The sequence below is a fragment of the Anguilla rostrata genome, chromosome 10, assembly GCF_018555375.3.
Source record: "Anguilla rostrata isolate EN2019 chromosome 10, ASM1855537v3, whole genome shotgun sequence".
In the NCBI taxonomy this organism is placed as follows: Eukaryota; Metazoa; Chordata; class Actinopteri; order Anguilliformes; family Anguillidae; genus Anguilla; species Anguilla rostrata.
In genome coordinates this window covers 43,118,622-43,135,886 of record NC_057942.1, presented here as the reverse complement: position 1 = coordinate 43,135,886, position 17,265 = coordinate 43,118,622, and the positions used below count along the sequence as shown (strand labels likewise).

Genomic DNA, 17,265 nt, shown 5'->3' with positions numbered 1-17,265 from the left:
CATCTTCTCCTCCCGCGCCCCCTGCCCCCCCCCCCCCTCGGAAGAGTCCGTGGGGAGATGGAGAGCAGAGGCTCGAGCGCACGTGGGATAAGTCCCTGTAACACGTGGGATGAGTCCCTGTAACGTGTGGGATAAGTCCCTGTAACGTGTGGGATAAGTCCTTATAATGTTTTTGTAAACCCAGATTCCATGTCTGGGTTATGAGTAAACTTCATTTTTACACAGTTTTCTCACGTTATGTCTGCTCATTCTGTTTGATTCTGCTTCTAACTCTCCTCGTAGACAACAGCAGTGATTTAACCCCAGAATTCCTCTCCACGCCAAAGTCCTGGGGATCAATTATTTCCATTCCGAGGTAAACCGCACCTTTTTTTTTTGTACATTACTGAGATGCTATTTTCCTAGACATTCAGTGAGGGATAATTTTACATTGCTGCATCGTAAGAAACCACCGACACCGTTAACAGGAATAGCTCTGCATTGAAGATCTTAAGAAAGCAGAAGGGACGGGGGGGGGGGGTGGCGGTGAAAAATACAGCTGTAATGGATAATTTAAACAGAGAAAGTGAAGATCTAGACATTATGGAGATAAGGGTGGGCTGTTTTAAGACACTGTGCAGTTTTACAGAGATGGGAGACCCAGGTAAAGATCACGGAGTGGTGTCTGACAGAGATAGTGTATTGGGTGGCGAGGTAAAGAAATCTAACTGAAGAAGCGATGAGCTGAAGGCTTTCAGCAAGCAGAACCGAAGGTAGGCGCTGACCAAATGGACATTTGGCAAAAGAAATGCCGCGCTCAAGGCCCCAACGGCGACACCGGCAGGGAAAGCGGGATTTGGCGGGATTCGCCCCTACCGTAAACGATGACAGTCGCGGTGGTGCTCCGCCGCTTGGCCACGATGTTCTTGGCCACGCAGGTGTAGTTGGCGGTGTCGGACAGCCGCGCCTGCTTGATGATCAGGTTGTGGTCGATGGTGATGTAGAAGTTGCGGTCGTCCGCCGGGTCGATGATCTCCTCGTTCTTCAGCCACTCCACCTGCGAAGAAAAACAGAAGGAAAACTTGGCGGCTTTGAAGGAAAACAATGCACTGGGACGGAATGCATTGGATGGAATTCATTAGGATGGAATTCACTGGGATGGAATGCATTGGGATGGAATGCCGTGGCAAAAGTTCAGTTTAGTTTTCTCAATATAATGCAGTTTTTTCAGAGTATTTTTCACAAGGGAGACGTCACAGAGAGATACAGAGCAGGAGACAAAAAGAACGAGAACGAGAATGCCACAACCTTTAAAAAACATTTCCACTTTTTTCTTTCCTTCATCTCCATTGTATCAATGAACAGAAGCAGCAGAAAATAGACTTTTCAAATGTGCATAATCAAAAGAAAAAACACTTCTGCTTTCATTTCACTGAACAAAGCTAGCACTGTGCATCGAAATGGACATGATGCCTCACTCCTGGAGTTTAAAAGCACTTCAAGCCTTTTTGCATATTTGCTCATATTTTGTAAACATGAATTGCAGTTGCTTCAGAGGCTTCTTCTGACCAATACGGCTTGTGTGCAGGAGCCTTCAGCGCCAGAGACACTGAATTCCAGTTCAGTCCAGGTGGTTTCTCTTAGTGACACCTGGTCCAGGTGGGTTCTCTTAGTGACACCTGGTCCAGGTGGGTTCTCTTAGTGACACCTGGTCCAGGTGGGTTTCTCTTAGTGACACCTGGCCCAGGTGGTTTGTCTTAGTGACACCTGGTCCAGGTGGTTTCTCTTAGTGACACCTGGCCCAGGTGGTTTCTCTTAGTGACACCGCTTGGTCAGGGTTGCAGGTGAAAGTGGAGAAGAACGAGCGATGGAGAGTAAGGGCTCACAGATAATAAAGAACATAAACATGGACATCGCTGCTAATCTACCATCAGAATTTCCAGGTCCCTTCAGAAAGACACCGTGACACTGGCACACTTAAAAGGAGTGTGCCGAGCTTAATACCATGTCTGTTATAAAACTGGAAGGAGCTGGAAAGGAATCTGAAAATAAAAACCCGAAAAGCACTCCAGAGGAAGATATCGCGCGAGAGCCAATTCTTTTCCCGGCCAAAACAATCAGAGCGGATCCCAGGACCCCAGACAGACAAACTGAAGACGAAAGGAAGAGGAAAAATGCTTGTTAAAAAAATTCGATATGGAGTTGAATTCAGCCTCCTCTGGGTAGGAGGTCAGGATTTAAAAACCTTTATTACAACACACAGGCTGCCACTGTCTCCATCAGAACCTAAGTGTGGGTATAATCCCGTATGTGTTCACATTGCATTACATGCATTTGGCAGCCGCTTTTATCCACAGCGACGTAAAATAATTGCATACAGAAGGTCACTGGAACAACAAAAAAAAACAAAACAGGTCCGATAAGGTACAATACTCACTATGAAACAGTTATTCATAGCCATGAACACATTTAGTCCAGTTCACACAGTAAGCATAGGCTAGGTCAGAAAGCCACAACATCGAAATAATGATACAAGTGCAATACAGATGCTGGATGGAGGTACAAGTGCAGTGTTGGGCTATGTGCCATGCACCATTTACAGTGCAGTACCAAGACAGAATATCCCTGCAATGACGGCTAATTTCCTTTCTGCCGGTCTCGCATAACACAGCGTTAGCATTCTGAATGAAGAAGCCTTGCTTGGCTCAACCTGACCACCAGTTCCACCGCCATCTACGAACGCAGGGAGCGGCGGAAGCCTCAGATTCGCTGATCAGTAAGGCTCTCTATTCCGTGGCACAGAGCAGCCGCCACTCGCCGAACGCAGAGCTGAGAAAGATCCGCGTCGGTTGAACTGCGGGCACGCCGTGCGCTGTCAGGCAGACACTCGCGGTGAAGTGTCGACTTAAAACCGCCCGTGCAGCGAAAACACTCGAGCGTCGGCCGCGAAGCAGAGCGGCAGCACCGCGGGGAGGTGAAGAGAGAAACGCCAGAGCGTCGGCCGCGAAGCAGAGCGGCAGCACCGCGGGGAGGTGAAGAGAGAAACGCCAGAGCGTCGGCCGCGAAGCAGAGCGGCAGCACCGGGGGGAGGTGAAGAGAGAAACGCCAGAGCGCCTCCCCGACCGTTCCCCTGGAATGTCGCCGCGGTCTTAATTCCACCAGTGAACCTGAAGCACCCTTCGCCCCGCGCCTCCTGACACTGAACGCCGCGCGTCGTGTGAAGTTCCGGTCCTAACCCATCCGCCCTCCCGTTAATCTGCCCGGGGAATCCCCCCTCAGTACAGACCCGGGACAGTCCCCTGACTGCGCTTTCCTCCACGCAGCGCCTGCAGCACAGCACGTGTGTTACATACACGCAAGCTGATTTAGTACTCACTCAATCATACAGACACGGACGCATCCACGCACACGAATGCATGAGACCACACGCAAACAAAGGCACACATGTTGACCCGCACACGCTGACGCACACACACATGTACGTGTGCACATACACAAACATACACACACACATTCACACACACACATATGTGCATACCCACTCACTAACGTGCATGTGCACATACACACACAAACACACAGATCAACAGGCAAATACACAGACAGATGGAAGGCACAAAAAAAATATCTTATTCCATGAATTTAAATCACTTCTGTATGGGCTCATCTCCCAATAGACCAATACCTCTCCCTGGAAATCTACAATAGAAAAGACTTAGAAGGGACACATTCAGCTCTAACTGCAGCAATAAAGCTTCAGAGCCTAGCGCGTCTCGGTTGTTCTTTGTAGACTTCACGCAAACATTTATTTTGTTGACAGTTCTGACTCTAAAAGCGCACTGAGTCATGAAGTGATTACTCCGGGCTACGCACAGACAGTCACACAGCGCTGAGCGACTCTGCTGATCGACAGAGAGCACCCTGGATTTAGGAACGGGGTTCGGACCTGGGAAAGCCTGCACTCACGGGGGGGTGGGGGGAGGGGGGCGGTGGGGGGTGACTGAGGAACTCATCTTCAGGCCCGGCTCCGAGACCCACAGCTTATCTACCAAGATGCAGCGGGTTCCCTGAAGCCCCAAACCCCCCCCACACCCCCCACCACACCCCCCACCACACCCCCAAATCTGCATCCGATGCTGGGGGAAGAAAAACTTTGCTGGGGCTTTGAAGGGAAACAATGCATCGGTGCATCAGGATGGAATTCCATGGCAAAAGAGCACCGCGCCAAAAATACAGCAACACAAACTGCCCCGAAGAGACAGGACAACACACCAGCACTGACAGGACAACACACCAGCACTGACAGGACAACACACCAGCACTGACAGGACAACACACCAGCACTGACAGGACAACACACCAGCACTGACACGACAACACACCAGCACTGACACGACAACACACCAGCACTGTGAGGACCCTGCAGCATGACAGCACAGAGACACTGCATCAGCGAGGAGATTAATGGAAAAAAACAGATCGACAATATACCACACGTTTACAAGAACACCGTATCAAAGATGAGCACTCACAAATATGGATAGGAGACAAAGAAAAGTATTTAGTGTTAGTTTTTGACAGTTTTCTCGATATAATACTGTTTCTTCCCCCCACAGTATTCCACATTGGGCCTGCAAGAGGATACCAGGATAGAGAGAAAAAGCACTTCATCGATCTAGTGACAAGAAAATGAGCAATAAATGCGAGTGGACTGCAGAGGTTACTCAATGTATAAAGTTACACACGGAGACTTATATATTTGCGAGTATCCAGGAAATACAATTTGGATGTTATAAATGATCACGCATTCTGGCCTGTGTCATTTATATTTGGAATTTATAGGATTTAGTATTCTGGGGAAAGAGCTATGATGGAAGAGTTGAAACAAATGCAATGGAACATATCCAAAAAATAACGACAGAAACAATCTGGAACATATGATTTTCTTTCTGTTCTGGTGCATTCATTCAGCCCATTCCATTTGTTCCTTTGCAGAGACAGCCCCTTCCAGAGGATCAAGAGAGCCATAATTACAGCGTGCCTCAGCAAAAGAAAATGGAGAGTGAATTATGAATGTGTGCTTGTGTGCTGTGTGCTTATATACAGGGATTTCCACACTGGCCAACAAGAGCCAGAGTCTTGATCAATTGTTCCCAATGTGTGTGTTTTTTATTCTTCTTCAAATAAGCCCTGCGTTTTTCACTTCTGTCTTGAGTGTGATTGAAACCATATGTTCTTCAACTTCAGCTTGAGGAGCGCTCGTGGTCCAGGCCTCGGCCTTGAGTGGCCAAAAATGGTCCTGGACTCAGACCAGGAGAGGGCGGACTCAAAAGCACAGCTCTCTGGGCTAACTCTGTCGAGTAACAGGAATGAACCGCTTAGAACAGTCTGTCTAGTAACAGAAATGAACCATTCAGCACAGCCTCTCTGTCGAGTAACAGAAACTGCTCAGCAGTGCAACTTAGAGAGTTTTTGCTAGCGGGCTCGCTAAGCAGTATTGCACAGCAATTATATGTGGAGTCCACTTCCTGCTGTGAAATAATTCGGTGTGAAACCCAGAAACCAGACCAAACAGAACCAGGTCGCAATTGGATTTTGCTTTCCGGAGCCGGCTGTGAATACCCCATTTAGAGGGCTCGACGGGGAAGGGGAATTATGGGACGGATAAGTCCTATATCGAGCTGAAACATGCTTTTCCACGCCCTGGGCCCCAAAGATAAAGTGATATGATAAATCCCAGAAACCCAGAAGCTCTGTGTGAGCCCTCCTTGTGCTGATTTCTTCAGAATTAGCCCATAATTCAGCCGCAAGAATCGCTGCATACAGCCAACAAAGGAATTTACGGCGAATGGAGATTAATGCAAAAGCATCGCAAAGGGCTTTGCTACATCAAAAAAAGTGGAAAATATTGCCTCATTTGGCCACACCCTGATGATAGGACCCTGCTTATTCCATCATACGGCCTCAGGGAGGTGCATGAGCTCCCCAATACTGTCGAAAACAGAGTCACCACCTTCTGAAGAGTCAAGTCTGAGTTTCCCCTAAACGGACACACAGACATACAGACTGGCACTCTGGGCCTGCAGCGCTGAGTCAGCACATTCATACAAACTGACCTGTAGTTGATTCAGACGGCATTATTAGCTCCGGGTTATTAGAAGCATTAGTGAGATCTATCAGTTATGATAAGGTACCTGCACCCAGTATGTGAACTGCATTTGGTCCCCTGCTCTCCGTACTCATACAATAAGTTACAGAAAAAAAAATTGATTCTAAAGCCAGAGACCGAGAGTAAATTCGCAGGCTTGCTGAAGTGATGAAAGTGGTTTAATTTGCTGTCACAAACAAATACACGAAATACGGCAAGCCGCTGTGCTCGGCGTAGCGTAGCGGGGCATGTTTGCCACAGCTGGGAGACGGTGCGCCCCCGCCCCCCCCACCCACACCTCACCGCTGGGGCTAAAGTGCTATTTTTACTGTAACCGCCCCCCCCTACTGGGACCGCCACACACCGCAGTCGCTGGAGCTCTGTACCTGCGTCCAACACTCCTGACTCCGCCCAGAAGAGGGCGTGTCCAAAGCAGAGATGATTGGCATGTATGATGAAGACTGAATTTATCTTTTCTTTTTTTTTAAATTCACAGTGAAGCACTTTGTGTCTCACTAAGGTGTATGAAATGTGCCACATAAATAAAGGACGATTGATTGATTGATTGATGGAATGACTGATTGATTGACAGGGCTTGACTGCTGGTGAGGTGCTGTCAGATGCGCTTGTATCATCGTTTCAGCGCACGTGGAGCACACGCTAGCAGAGCGGGACCTTCCTTCCCCGCTACCTGCTAATCCCCCGGCTCAGGTAATCAGGGGCAATCAGCCGTCACAGAAGGGGGATTATTCCAATATAAACTGGAGGCTGACATCGCCTGAATCCATTCTGTACAGAAGCACGAGCCAGCTTGTAAAAGGGCAATAAAATCCGTGAAAGAAAGGAGGCTTTTGGGGGAGTGGAGCGGGGGGTTGGGGGGGGCGGTAGGAATAGAGGAGGAGATCTTCACCTTTCCTAATTCCATCTCTGAAACCTCATTCCTTCTCTGCTCCCCATTCTCATGCTCGTGCTGAACACTAATCCTCTCAATAATAATCTGTTGACTTTACAAAGAACAAATCACCTTCATACACAATCATATGAATAAAAATGAATACACGGAAGACACTACAACCACTGGATGCTAAATCTGTATAGCATATGCAGTTTGTATAGTAAAGAATTTTCTATGGTTTGGGCACTATAGACATAAAAATACTATAAATTACAACAAAAGCAAAAATACTCATCATTGTTGCACATCAACACCAACAATGAGAGTTAAACAATAATGAAAATAATTTCAATACAAGCACAAGTAATGACACATGATAATGTATTCAGCACAGTGCGCTACTTTCTGAGCAATAATGTCCCGTTGAATGATTTTAATGCCTCTCTGGCTAATTGAATTACTAGCGATATGAAATAGCTTTTCGGGGGTAGGAGCTTGCAGCAGGGGTGCGATTTGCGTATGCGCGCTGGGACAGGGGGTCCTGTTCCCAAGGCACCCCTCCCGAATTGTTCCCATTAATGCAGTCTGGTGTGTACTCCACCACACGCACACCTGTGTGGGAACACACCCCACATCTCCATCACACACACACTCAAATATGCGCATACAGACATAGAGAGCAGACATTCATAATGCACTCAGCTAACTAACCACGCACAGGACACACCACACTGCACACACACACACACACAAATCTCGTGGAACACTTTACACAATGCTCGGTCTAAAACCTCGACTTGCAGGTACACCCACACTGACGCTCAGACACACACACACATGCTCAGGCACAGACACACAGGCACACACACACACACACACATACACACACACACACACGCTCAGGCACACACACACACACACACACACATACACACTCTCAGGCACACACACACACACACACACACACACACACACACCACACACACTCAGGCACACACACACACACACACACACGCTCAGGCACACACACACACACACACACACACACACGCTCAGGCACACACACACACACACACACACACACTCTCAGGCACAGGCCCACACTGAAGCAGATGTGCTCTTGCTCATTATTGACTGATTGGCACCCGGAGATTCATTAACATAATTGGCACATTTGTCGCCATTGATGCTGGGAAATTGCCACATGTCAGCTTGGTATCAAGAGCCTGAGTCTGCCCATCAGCAGAAACACCACAGAGACAGGGAAACAGAATCAGAGGAGAGACAGCACGCAGTAAAAAAGCACAAACACCATAGAGACAGGCGAAGAGGAGCAGCACATAAGCAAAACCACAGAGACAGGGAAACAGAATCAGAGGAGAGACAGCACGCAGTAAAAAAGCACAAACACCATAGAGACAGGGAAGCAGAATCAGAGGAGAGACAACACACAGTAAAAAAAGCACAAACACCACAGAGACAGGGAAACAGAATCAGAGGAGAGACAACACACAGTGAAATAAGCAGAAAAAGGAGGGAATTCTTCTCCTCTTCTGCCAGACACATTCCCCAGATGGAGTGGGCACTAGAGGGAGGACACAAACACAGCAGCGTGCGGGGGGGTAATGCAGGGCAGGAACAGCACTCGCTCTACCCTGACATCCGCTTCCTTCTCCATCTAAGTGACCACTGAGACCGTGAATTAAATTGCCCATTAGCCTAAGAGGAAAAGCTATTACAAGCCAATTATTCAATTCAAACCCAATCAGATCAGGCTAATGTGAGTTTAATTCCGTGAGTCGCCGGGGTGCGTGTCCGTACTCTTGAGAGGCTAACGGGGTCTGGAAGAGTCCACACGGACGTGGCCTGCAAAACAAAACGCTGACAAACTGCCTGTTTATCATTTCGCAGATGATTCATCTCCGAGGCTTGTGGAGGAAGAGTAACGGTTCTCGTGTTCCGGGACCCAAATTCAACTTCAACGCATCGAACAGCCAGGTCTGAGCCTCACCAGAGATGGTGCCCCAAAACTCCATTAATGTCTGAGTAAACTGTTTCAGACCACTGGACAAAAAACTTTTACTAGTGTTATGTGCTATGAATGTACTGGTGTGTAGTGTCCTGAAGAATGCGGCCTAATCACGGTTGGTGGAAAAACAAGGGCTTACCCTCCTGTTACCACAGAGTTGTGTGTCTCACCCGAAGTGCCCAGAAGAAGTAGAGAGTTCGGCAACCCGGCGACCTCGATTCAGTCTCCAATTTGCCAGTTTTCCTCCGGGACTCCCCGCGTCCCACCATTAGACAAACCCCTCCCTTCTACTCGGTTTGTAGTCTGAGTCTGGTTTTAACACCAGCAGAGATCTGAGAGGCTTTTAGGATAAGAGAGGGCAATCTTAAACACGTTTGTTTTATTTATTTATTTATTTCCCACCCCGCCCCCCCTCGTTCTTCCTCTTTCATTTTTCGGAATCTCGCGCGTTCCACTTTCGGAGAGACTCTGAATTATGCAAATCCTTTTTTTAAACCTGTAATACCCCCCGTCTCCCGCGTTTCTCCACAGACTCTGCCTCTCTCCGCAGGGCTTTACCTTTTAACTCAAATTAACGGCGCTCTGAGCCGCTGGAAGAGTTCAAAGACGGAGAGGCACGGCGTCTAATCTCTGCGTCTGAAAACCTCGGCACGGAAAGCCCAGAACACGGGGAAAAAAGGAAAGACAGACAGATTCATTTTTTTTTCTCCGTTCCCAAACAAACAGTCAGTCTGAACCGCCATTTTTTTTGTGTTAATGCTGCAAAAAGTTAGGCAAGGAGTTTGGGATACTTGCTCTTGGCTTTGGTTTTGGTGTTGGGGGGGAGATGGAGAGAGAGAAGGAAAGAGGCAGGAAGAGAGAGAGAAAAACAGAGAGGGTAGAGAGAGAGGGAGGGAGAGAGAGAGAGAGAGAGAGAGAGAGAGAGAAAGAGAGAGGCAAGGGATAGAGTGAGAGACGGGGGGAGAGAGAGAAGGAGAGAAAGAGAGAGTGAGAGTGAAAGTGAGGGAGAGAGACAGAGTGAAAGAGAGAGTGAGGGAAAGAGGGAGAGAGAGGGAGAGAGAGGTAAGGGATAGAGTGAGAGAGATAGGGAGAGAGAGGAAGGGAGATAGAGGAGAGGAAGGGAGATAGAGGGAGAGAAGAGGGAGAGAGGGAGGAGAAGAGGGAGAGAGAGGAAGGAGAAGAGGGAGAGAGAGAGAGGGATAGAGAAGAGGAGGAGAGAGGAGGGAGAAGAGAAGAGGGAGGGAGAGAGAGGGAGAAAGACAGAGGGAGGGTGTAAATGGGTTCTCTCGTGCCGTGTCCCCAGTCGCGCTGGGCCAGGGGTTATTTTTACACCTGCGCCTCACAGTGCTGTGGAAGTGAGGTCTCAGAGGGGCTCTGAGTCAGGCTAACCGGCGGTAATCACCGGCACAGCCCAGCCCGCCGGGGACCGGGCCAAACAGCTCGAAAGGAGAACAGGAAACGCCAGCGTTCGCACCGCCGCGCAAGAACAGAAGAAGGAAGGGGGAAGAAAAGAAGAGAGGGGATAAACGAGCTCCAGGAGGGGATTGTGGGCTGGGCAGGGCTTTTTTTTTGGAAGGCCCTTCTCCGGTATCGAAGCACTTCCTACAAACAGACCCCTCTTATCAGACCCCTTCCTGCAGCTTATCGTGACCTACATTTCTGCGCGCGTTTTATTTCATCGGAATGGAAAAATCCCCCGGCTTCAATTCGTCAAACAACATAAAAGCGCCTGAAAAATGTTGGTTTAATGATGACGAAGGACTCCTCAGATGTACGCGATAAGGAAGCGCTGCTCCGGTGCTCTGCATGCAGAAAAGGGTCGAAGCCTTCCAGGAAACAAGCTTTCCCCAAACACCCTCCACAGTGGTTTCATTTTACATCGAATCATCTGCGCCCCTAATTAATTATTCAGCTTAAATTAAAAGTACCATGAGACGCCCAAGTAATCTCAACACAAGTGGTTAGCGGCTGATTAGAAACATGAGCTTGAACAACTGCCAATAAAGTTACCTCTTAACACATTAATGTTCAATGAGATCTTAAAACAATCTTACTGAACTACTACCTACTGATTTAATTACCTAGGCAAGCCAGCTCATTGCAATGACGAGCTGGGAAAACACTAACAAAAGCAGACTATATGACAAAAATTGAACATTTTTACCCCTAGCATAAACTGTGCACACGTGGTCTCTTTTCGATAAAATCTGTTCAGAGTTCACATAAAGCTATATCAGATAATGAGAAATTTTCTGTGCATCTAAAAGCTCCAAACACTAACACTTTATGAATCATAACCCATCCTATAAACACAGAACACCAGTGCGCTCAGCTTGTGAAATGGGCCTAATGCACATGCTTAGCCCCAGCGTAAGAGAGCAGGTAATCTGTGTACTGCAGGTGTTTAATGGGAGCGAATGAGACTGCTCCTACCCTGAAGCTGACGACTGCAGCGGAAGAGGGAAGGGTTCGCAATGCCAGATGATGAAGTCAGAGTCCCAGATATTTTGGGGTGGGGGGGTAGGAGGGGCGGGGGGTGGGAAGTGGTCATAAATCAAACCCCAGATGTTGCTGAGCTGGGCTCTCCGGAGTGCGTACGGGGGTGCGGGGGGCGGGCGGGGTGCAGGACGGCCCTGGGGCGTACACAGGTGCGCTCACTCCGAAGTGATCCATTACGCCCACCCCCCCCCCGTGTCTCCGCGGGTGTATCACGCAAACGGGGGGACGAGGGGACGGGGGGGACGGGCTGCCAGGAAAGCCACGAAAAAGGAAGGAGGAGAAACCGGCAGCGGAACCTTCCGGAAAGGAGCGGAACGTCTGCGCTTCCCCCTGTGGGAAACACGGCGGGACCTGCACGGGGGGGGGGGGGGTGTGGGGGGGGGGGAGGGGGGGTGACATACCGCCAGCGTTCGCCACCCGCGTCCCGATGACGGACAGGCGGTCCCGCAGAGCGCGTGGCTCGAGCCGCCGTTAGCAGGAAGCGCGTCCGCACTGAGCGCGCTCAAAGGCGCCGGGGTCCGAGTGCTGACGTGACTGACAGGTGGGGACGTGCGGCGCAGGCCCTTTGGTTACGGGTCGCCGGGGGGGGGGGGGGAGGTTGGTTTGGTCTTTTTTTTTTCCAAATGCGTTCCCCACCCCTGGGGTCCCTCGCGATGAAGAGACGCTTCCTGCAGCACTCCGAGCGCTAAGTACTTTAGCATTCAGCACTCCTCCTCAACACGCCGGGCCAGACTGCAGAGTGTGTTTCAGTGTTCTCCGGGTGACCTAACAAGACCCAGTTGTGCCTGTGTGCATAAACTTTAACATTTCTCTTTAAATGGATCTGGGACAGGGCCCAGCTCAGCCTGACAGCACTTAGAAAGTATGCTACCACAGGAGGAAACTCGAGTGCATTTTCACACATATGGACGCCACACTCCATATCGATACTCTGTAAATGATAAATATCACACCAGCTGACTCGTTCTGCGGGGAATACTGACACTTCATTATCATACGAGAGTGTTAAATAATACACTAATTGGCCAACTATAAATCCCTTTTAATTGCCACTCAACCAAAAGTGTTTTCTGAGGAAAAAAAAAAAAAAAAACCAAACAGATGTGCGTTTATGAATCGGCAAATGCAGACGGCATAAGAAGACTACAGACTGCAAAACACGAGCTAATGCACAAACACACACCCACACACACACACACACACAGGCACACACCCACACACACACACAAACATATACACTCACACTCACACACAGGCACACAAAAACACACACACACACCCTCCCTCCGTCGAATGCACACATTGAACAACACAATGCACACTAGATCACCTCAATACTCAAACACCCACTCTCACATACAGGCACAGGAACATTTCTGGCAAGGACAGTTTCCACGGTGTGAATTTCCTTGTCTTCAAATGACAGTTGTTTTGTGCACATTCTCTCTCTCTCTCTCTCTCAGTCAGACTCTCTTTAGCTTCAGAGCAGACCATGTCCTTGTTGACTCAACAATAGCAGTGGCTAAAGAGGCTTGCAGCACAGCTCACAGTCTTCCACAGCACTTAAGCTCTGATAGGAGGGTCAGCATTTTTCATTAAGCGCCAATTGGCCATTTCACAGAACCTTCCCGTCCAGGTTTGCTGAAAGTGTGTGTTTGCGTGCAAGCGCTGCAGAAGACTGGGTGTCTGAGAGTGTGTGTGTGTGTGTGTGTGTGTGTCAGTGTGTGGGGGAAAGGGCTATCCGCTCTGGCTGATAACTTCAGCAGACAGGTTAAAGAGCATCACACAGCCATAAACAGCACTTGAAGCTTTTCTGCTCCTGGGACCAGCGAGTCTTCTTACCGAGAGTATTAACGTCCGGTGCAGTCACAGGGCCCGCTCTTACAGGACCGCTGCAGAACACACAAACTAACACACACACACACACACACACACACACACACCGTTTACCCATTACCCTGCAAACTAACACACACACGCATACACACATACATGCACACACGCATGCACAACCATATCCAGCAAGCACACAAAGAAGCACACAATGCATCAAAACACAAATATCACACTGCAAAGCATCACACGTACACACGCGCGACACCCCACAAACAGTCACTCTCACCCCCAACAGCACAAGAAGAAACAAAACAAACACATTCACAAAAACAAAACAAAGGAAAACACAAGACAAGCAACAACAGACATGCGAGAAGCAGTGAGGGGCTGCAAACCGCCCCCCCCATCAGCAGCGTTCCTCGTTTCCTCCTGCTCTACTGTATTTGTGATGCAGTGTACAGTGTAGAGAAAGTGTTTCCCAGTTTCCCATGTCCTCCTGCTCTACTGTATTTGTGATGCACTGTACAGTGTAGAGAAAGTGTTTCCCAGTTTCCCATGTCCTCCTGCTCTACTGTATTTGTGATGCACTGTACAGTGTAGAGAAAGGTGTTTCCCAGTTTCCCATGTCCTCCTGCTCTACTGTATTTGTGATGCAGTGTACAGGGTAGAGAAAGTGTTTCCCAGTTTCCCAGACAGCGCATTATTCTCCGCTGAACAATGTGGGCGTTTGTCATGCCTGAGAGAGCTCCCCCACGCGGCGTGGGTCCGCCTCGTCGCCCCTGACAACACGGCGGGACCCCGGGCGCCGCCACCGGCTGCCTGACCGCCAACCTCGCTTCCGTGGCGACCGGCCCGCCCGCCCCCGCCCGCGCCGTCGACCTCTGACCCCCCCGCCTTTCTCTGGGAGGACAACGGCAGGCGACCCGCGGGGCGGGGGTGGGGGCGCGGGGACGAGTGAAAAGGGAGAGGAAGAAAAGGAGCGGCATTTCGCAGCTTGTACATTTTAATGGTCTTTTACGGCCGGGCCAAGCGGCTGTGTTTAAGCGGGGGAGGGTGAAAGGGTCCGTTTGCCGCCCCTTTCAGAGTTAATGAAAGGAGTCCATAAAAGAGATGAATGGGGAACGCTCTCAAAAGAGGAGAAGCCCACACAAACATCACTCTCTCTCTCTCTCTCTCTCTCTCTCCCCTTCCCCTCGCTCACCCAACGCTCGAGTGCTCGCTTAATTGAAGAATTGCGGGGAAGACAAAAGGGAAAAAGACAAATAGCAAATTTACCTTCCTGTTGGGGCCGACGCGAGCGACACTATGAGAACGCATTAGGGCCCCAACATGGCGGCCTCGACTCGGCCCGACGCGAGCGGTAACGCCAGACGGACACCCCCTCAGTGAACCGCTTCATTTATTCGCGATTCATAATTTACTTGAATTACACAATTGCGGCGCTATTCCAGAGCCCCCCCCCCCCCCGCCCCACCCAAAGTTCTGCTGCGCTTTTTCGGGCAGAATGCCCACATTTACTTTGTGGAGAAAAAAAAAAAAGGGTCAAGATAAATGCCTGCTTGCTCTCTTTCTCAAGCTGAATGTGCAGTGCTGGCAGTGTCCCCGTAGCAGCAGATAAGTGCGCAGGTCTGGCTCGCTTTTGTGTAGCGTCTGGGCGCTAAGTAGGCCAGCAACGTCGCTGTCTTGACCAATACGATGTGACAACCATAACCAGAAACGTGTGTCGACCGGCAGCGTAAGCTAGTTGGCTAACGGTTAGCGAGCTGGCTAGCGCATGTGCTGCCCAGACGCAAAGCTGTCGTGAAAAACAACATTCCCTGCTTTACACATTCATTAGACCACTAACCACTGACCCCAACCCAGACTCCACCCACATTCACATGTAATTAGGCTGATGCTCCCTGAAACAACTGCACTGTTTAAATGCACAGTCCTGGAGCTTGGAGGCACTACCCACTGCACCACTGTGACGTTCTGCAGCTATGTACTATGGGTAATACACGATGCCTATAATGTCGACGCTAGCATAAGTAAGTGTGATGAACAGCACTTCTATGGAATGATTTTTAATACACCATCAACGGTAACCACATGAGTTCAGAACTTGTCGTCCTGAGGTCTAGTGTGATTGCATGAGACAGATCTCTATTATTGACAACACTGGCCAGTGTTAGAGATAAAATCGATAGTGAAAGCTGCCGGTATCAGTGCAATTCATCACTGTTACAAGATGACATTTTTACAGTAATATTCTCCCTCACATAATTTTAATCATTTTCATGATACAAAAAAATAAAAATAACATTGAACAGCAAACTTCACTGAATTCTAACATGTCACCAAATGCCACGCAGTTGTAGTCTCAGATTTAAAAAATGTTCTGGTACAGAAAACAGGGACAGGCAGACAGCAGATTGATTGCAGATTGAATATCGACAATCTCTTCTACAGTATGGGAGCAAAGAAATGACATAATGCTTCAGACGGCCAGGGTTATATGAGAAGCCCACTGTTGTGGTTTTCATTCTCAGGCAGATGTTCTGTTCTATATCCGTTGCTGAATATGCTCAGCCTTATGCATAACTGGCACCAGATTTCAAACACTAAACAGACCCACTTTCTAAAAAAGTATGATTGCGATTGTGAAATAGATAGTGCCTTTCTACAGTGTGTATTTGTGCGAGTGTGAGTGTATGGGTATTTGCGTGCTTGTGCATGCAGACTGTATGTGCGTGTGTGTGTGTGTGTGTGTGTGTGTGTGTGTGTGAGATACAGAGAGAGAATACAGGAGTATGTGTGTATTTCTGCATTCACTGTGTGTGTGTGTATGCCTGTGCGTTGTTTGCTTGTGTGTGTGTGTGTGTGTGTATGTGTGGTGTGTATGCATGTGTGTGTATGTGCGTGTGTGTGCGTGTATGTATGTGTGTGTGTGCATGTGTGTGTGTGTATGTGTGTGCGTGTATGTACGTGTGTGTGGATGTGTGTGTGTGTGGGTGTGCGTGTGTGTGGTATGTGTGTGTGTGTGCGGTATGTGTGTGTGGGAGCTCACTATAAGCCAGCCGCTCCAGTCAGGATGAACTGCAGAGCGCCTCCCTCAGGGCGGAGTCTGAGCTGCGTGACTGCAGCCCGCGGTCATCCTGTAAATAACAGCGCCACGCCCACCGCAGCCCAGAGACGTCTCACATGGGCAGCGGCAGTTTGTCTTTAAATCTGACACAGCCCTAATTGCGGGGCATCTTTTGGGAAGACGTCCCGACAGGGCGCCCCAAAGAGAACCGACAGCTCATCTCGCCAGATCAAAAAAGGCCCTTGCAAGACCGAGCCGGCAGTCACTCCTCTCAGAAGCGCAGCTTCTCATTACGCATTCTTGCTGTCTGTCTTCATCTTCCTCTCCTCTGATATATTTCTTGTTTTTCAAGTTATTTTTAAGCCCGCTCCCGTATAAACACATGCACGCATTTCCACGTTTTTTTTTTCCCCGGATCGTTCTGAAGTCGCATGCTCTCGCTCATTTTCCCATCAGCCACTGCTTCGAGACAGCCAGCCGTGTACAGTCAAGAGCAAACCCTTACTTAGGAGCAATTTTCTCTGGAATGTTTGTGGTTTTTTTCTTTCTTTTCTTTTTTGAATGTAATACTTTTAATTGATTTACTTGCAGGGGAAAAAAAATTGAGGGAAAGTTCCTGGTGAGTAATTAGGGGGTGTTGTAGGCCAGGCTACTGGTTACTGTTCGCAAGGCACAGACGCCCCTTCCAGTTTGCTCAGAGATCATTTACGGCCTTGCATTCCTGCTTCCGTGAGGCTTGTGTTGTCAAGCAGCCAAAGCTAACCGCCAATCAGGAAGACTTTTGGTTCTCCTTCACTAGGCCTACATGGAGC

At 49.1% G+C, this 17,265-nt stretch overlaps 1 protein-coding gene across 1 annotated transcript in view; it reads right to left on the bottom strand.

Moving 5' to 3' along the window:
* The window catches only part of unc5ca (unc-5 netrin receptor Ca), a 157,704-nt gene that overhangs the window by 30,531 nt on the left and 109,908 nt on the right, over positions 1 to 17,265 (bottom strand). The window contains 1 exon segment of the mRNA XM_064297316.1: positions 856 to 1,036. Coding sequence (XP_064153386.1) covers positions 856 to 1,036 — 181 coding nt within the window.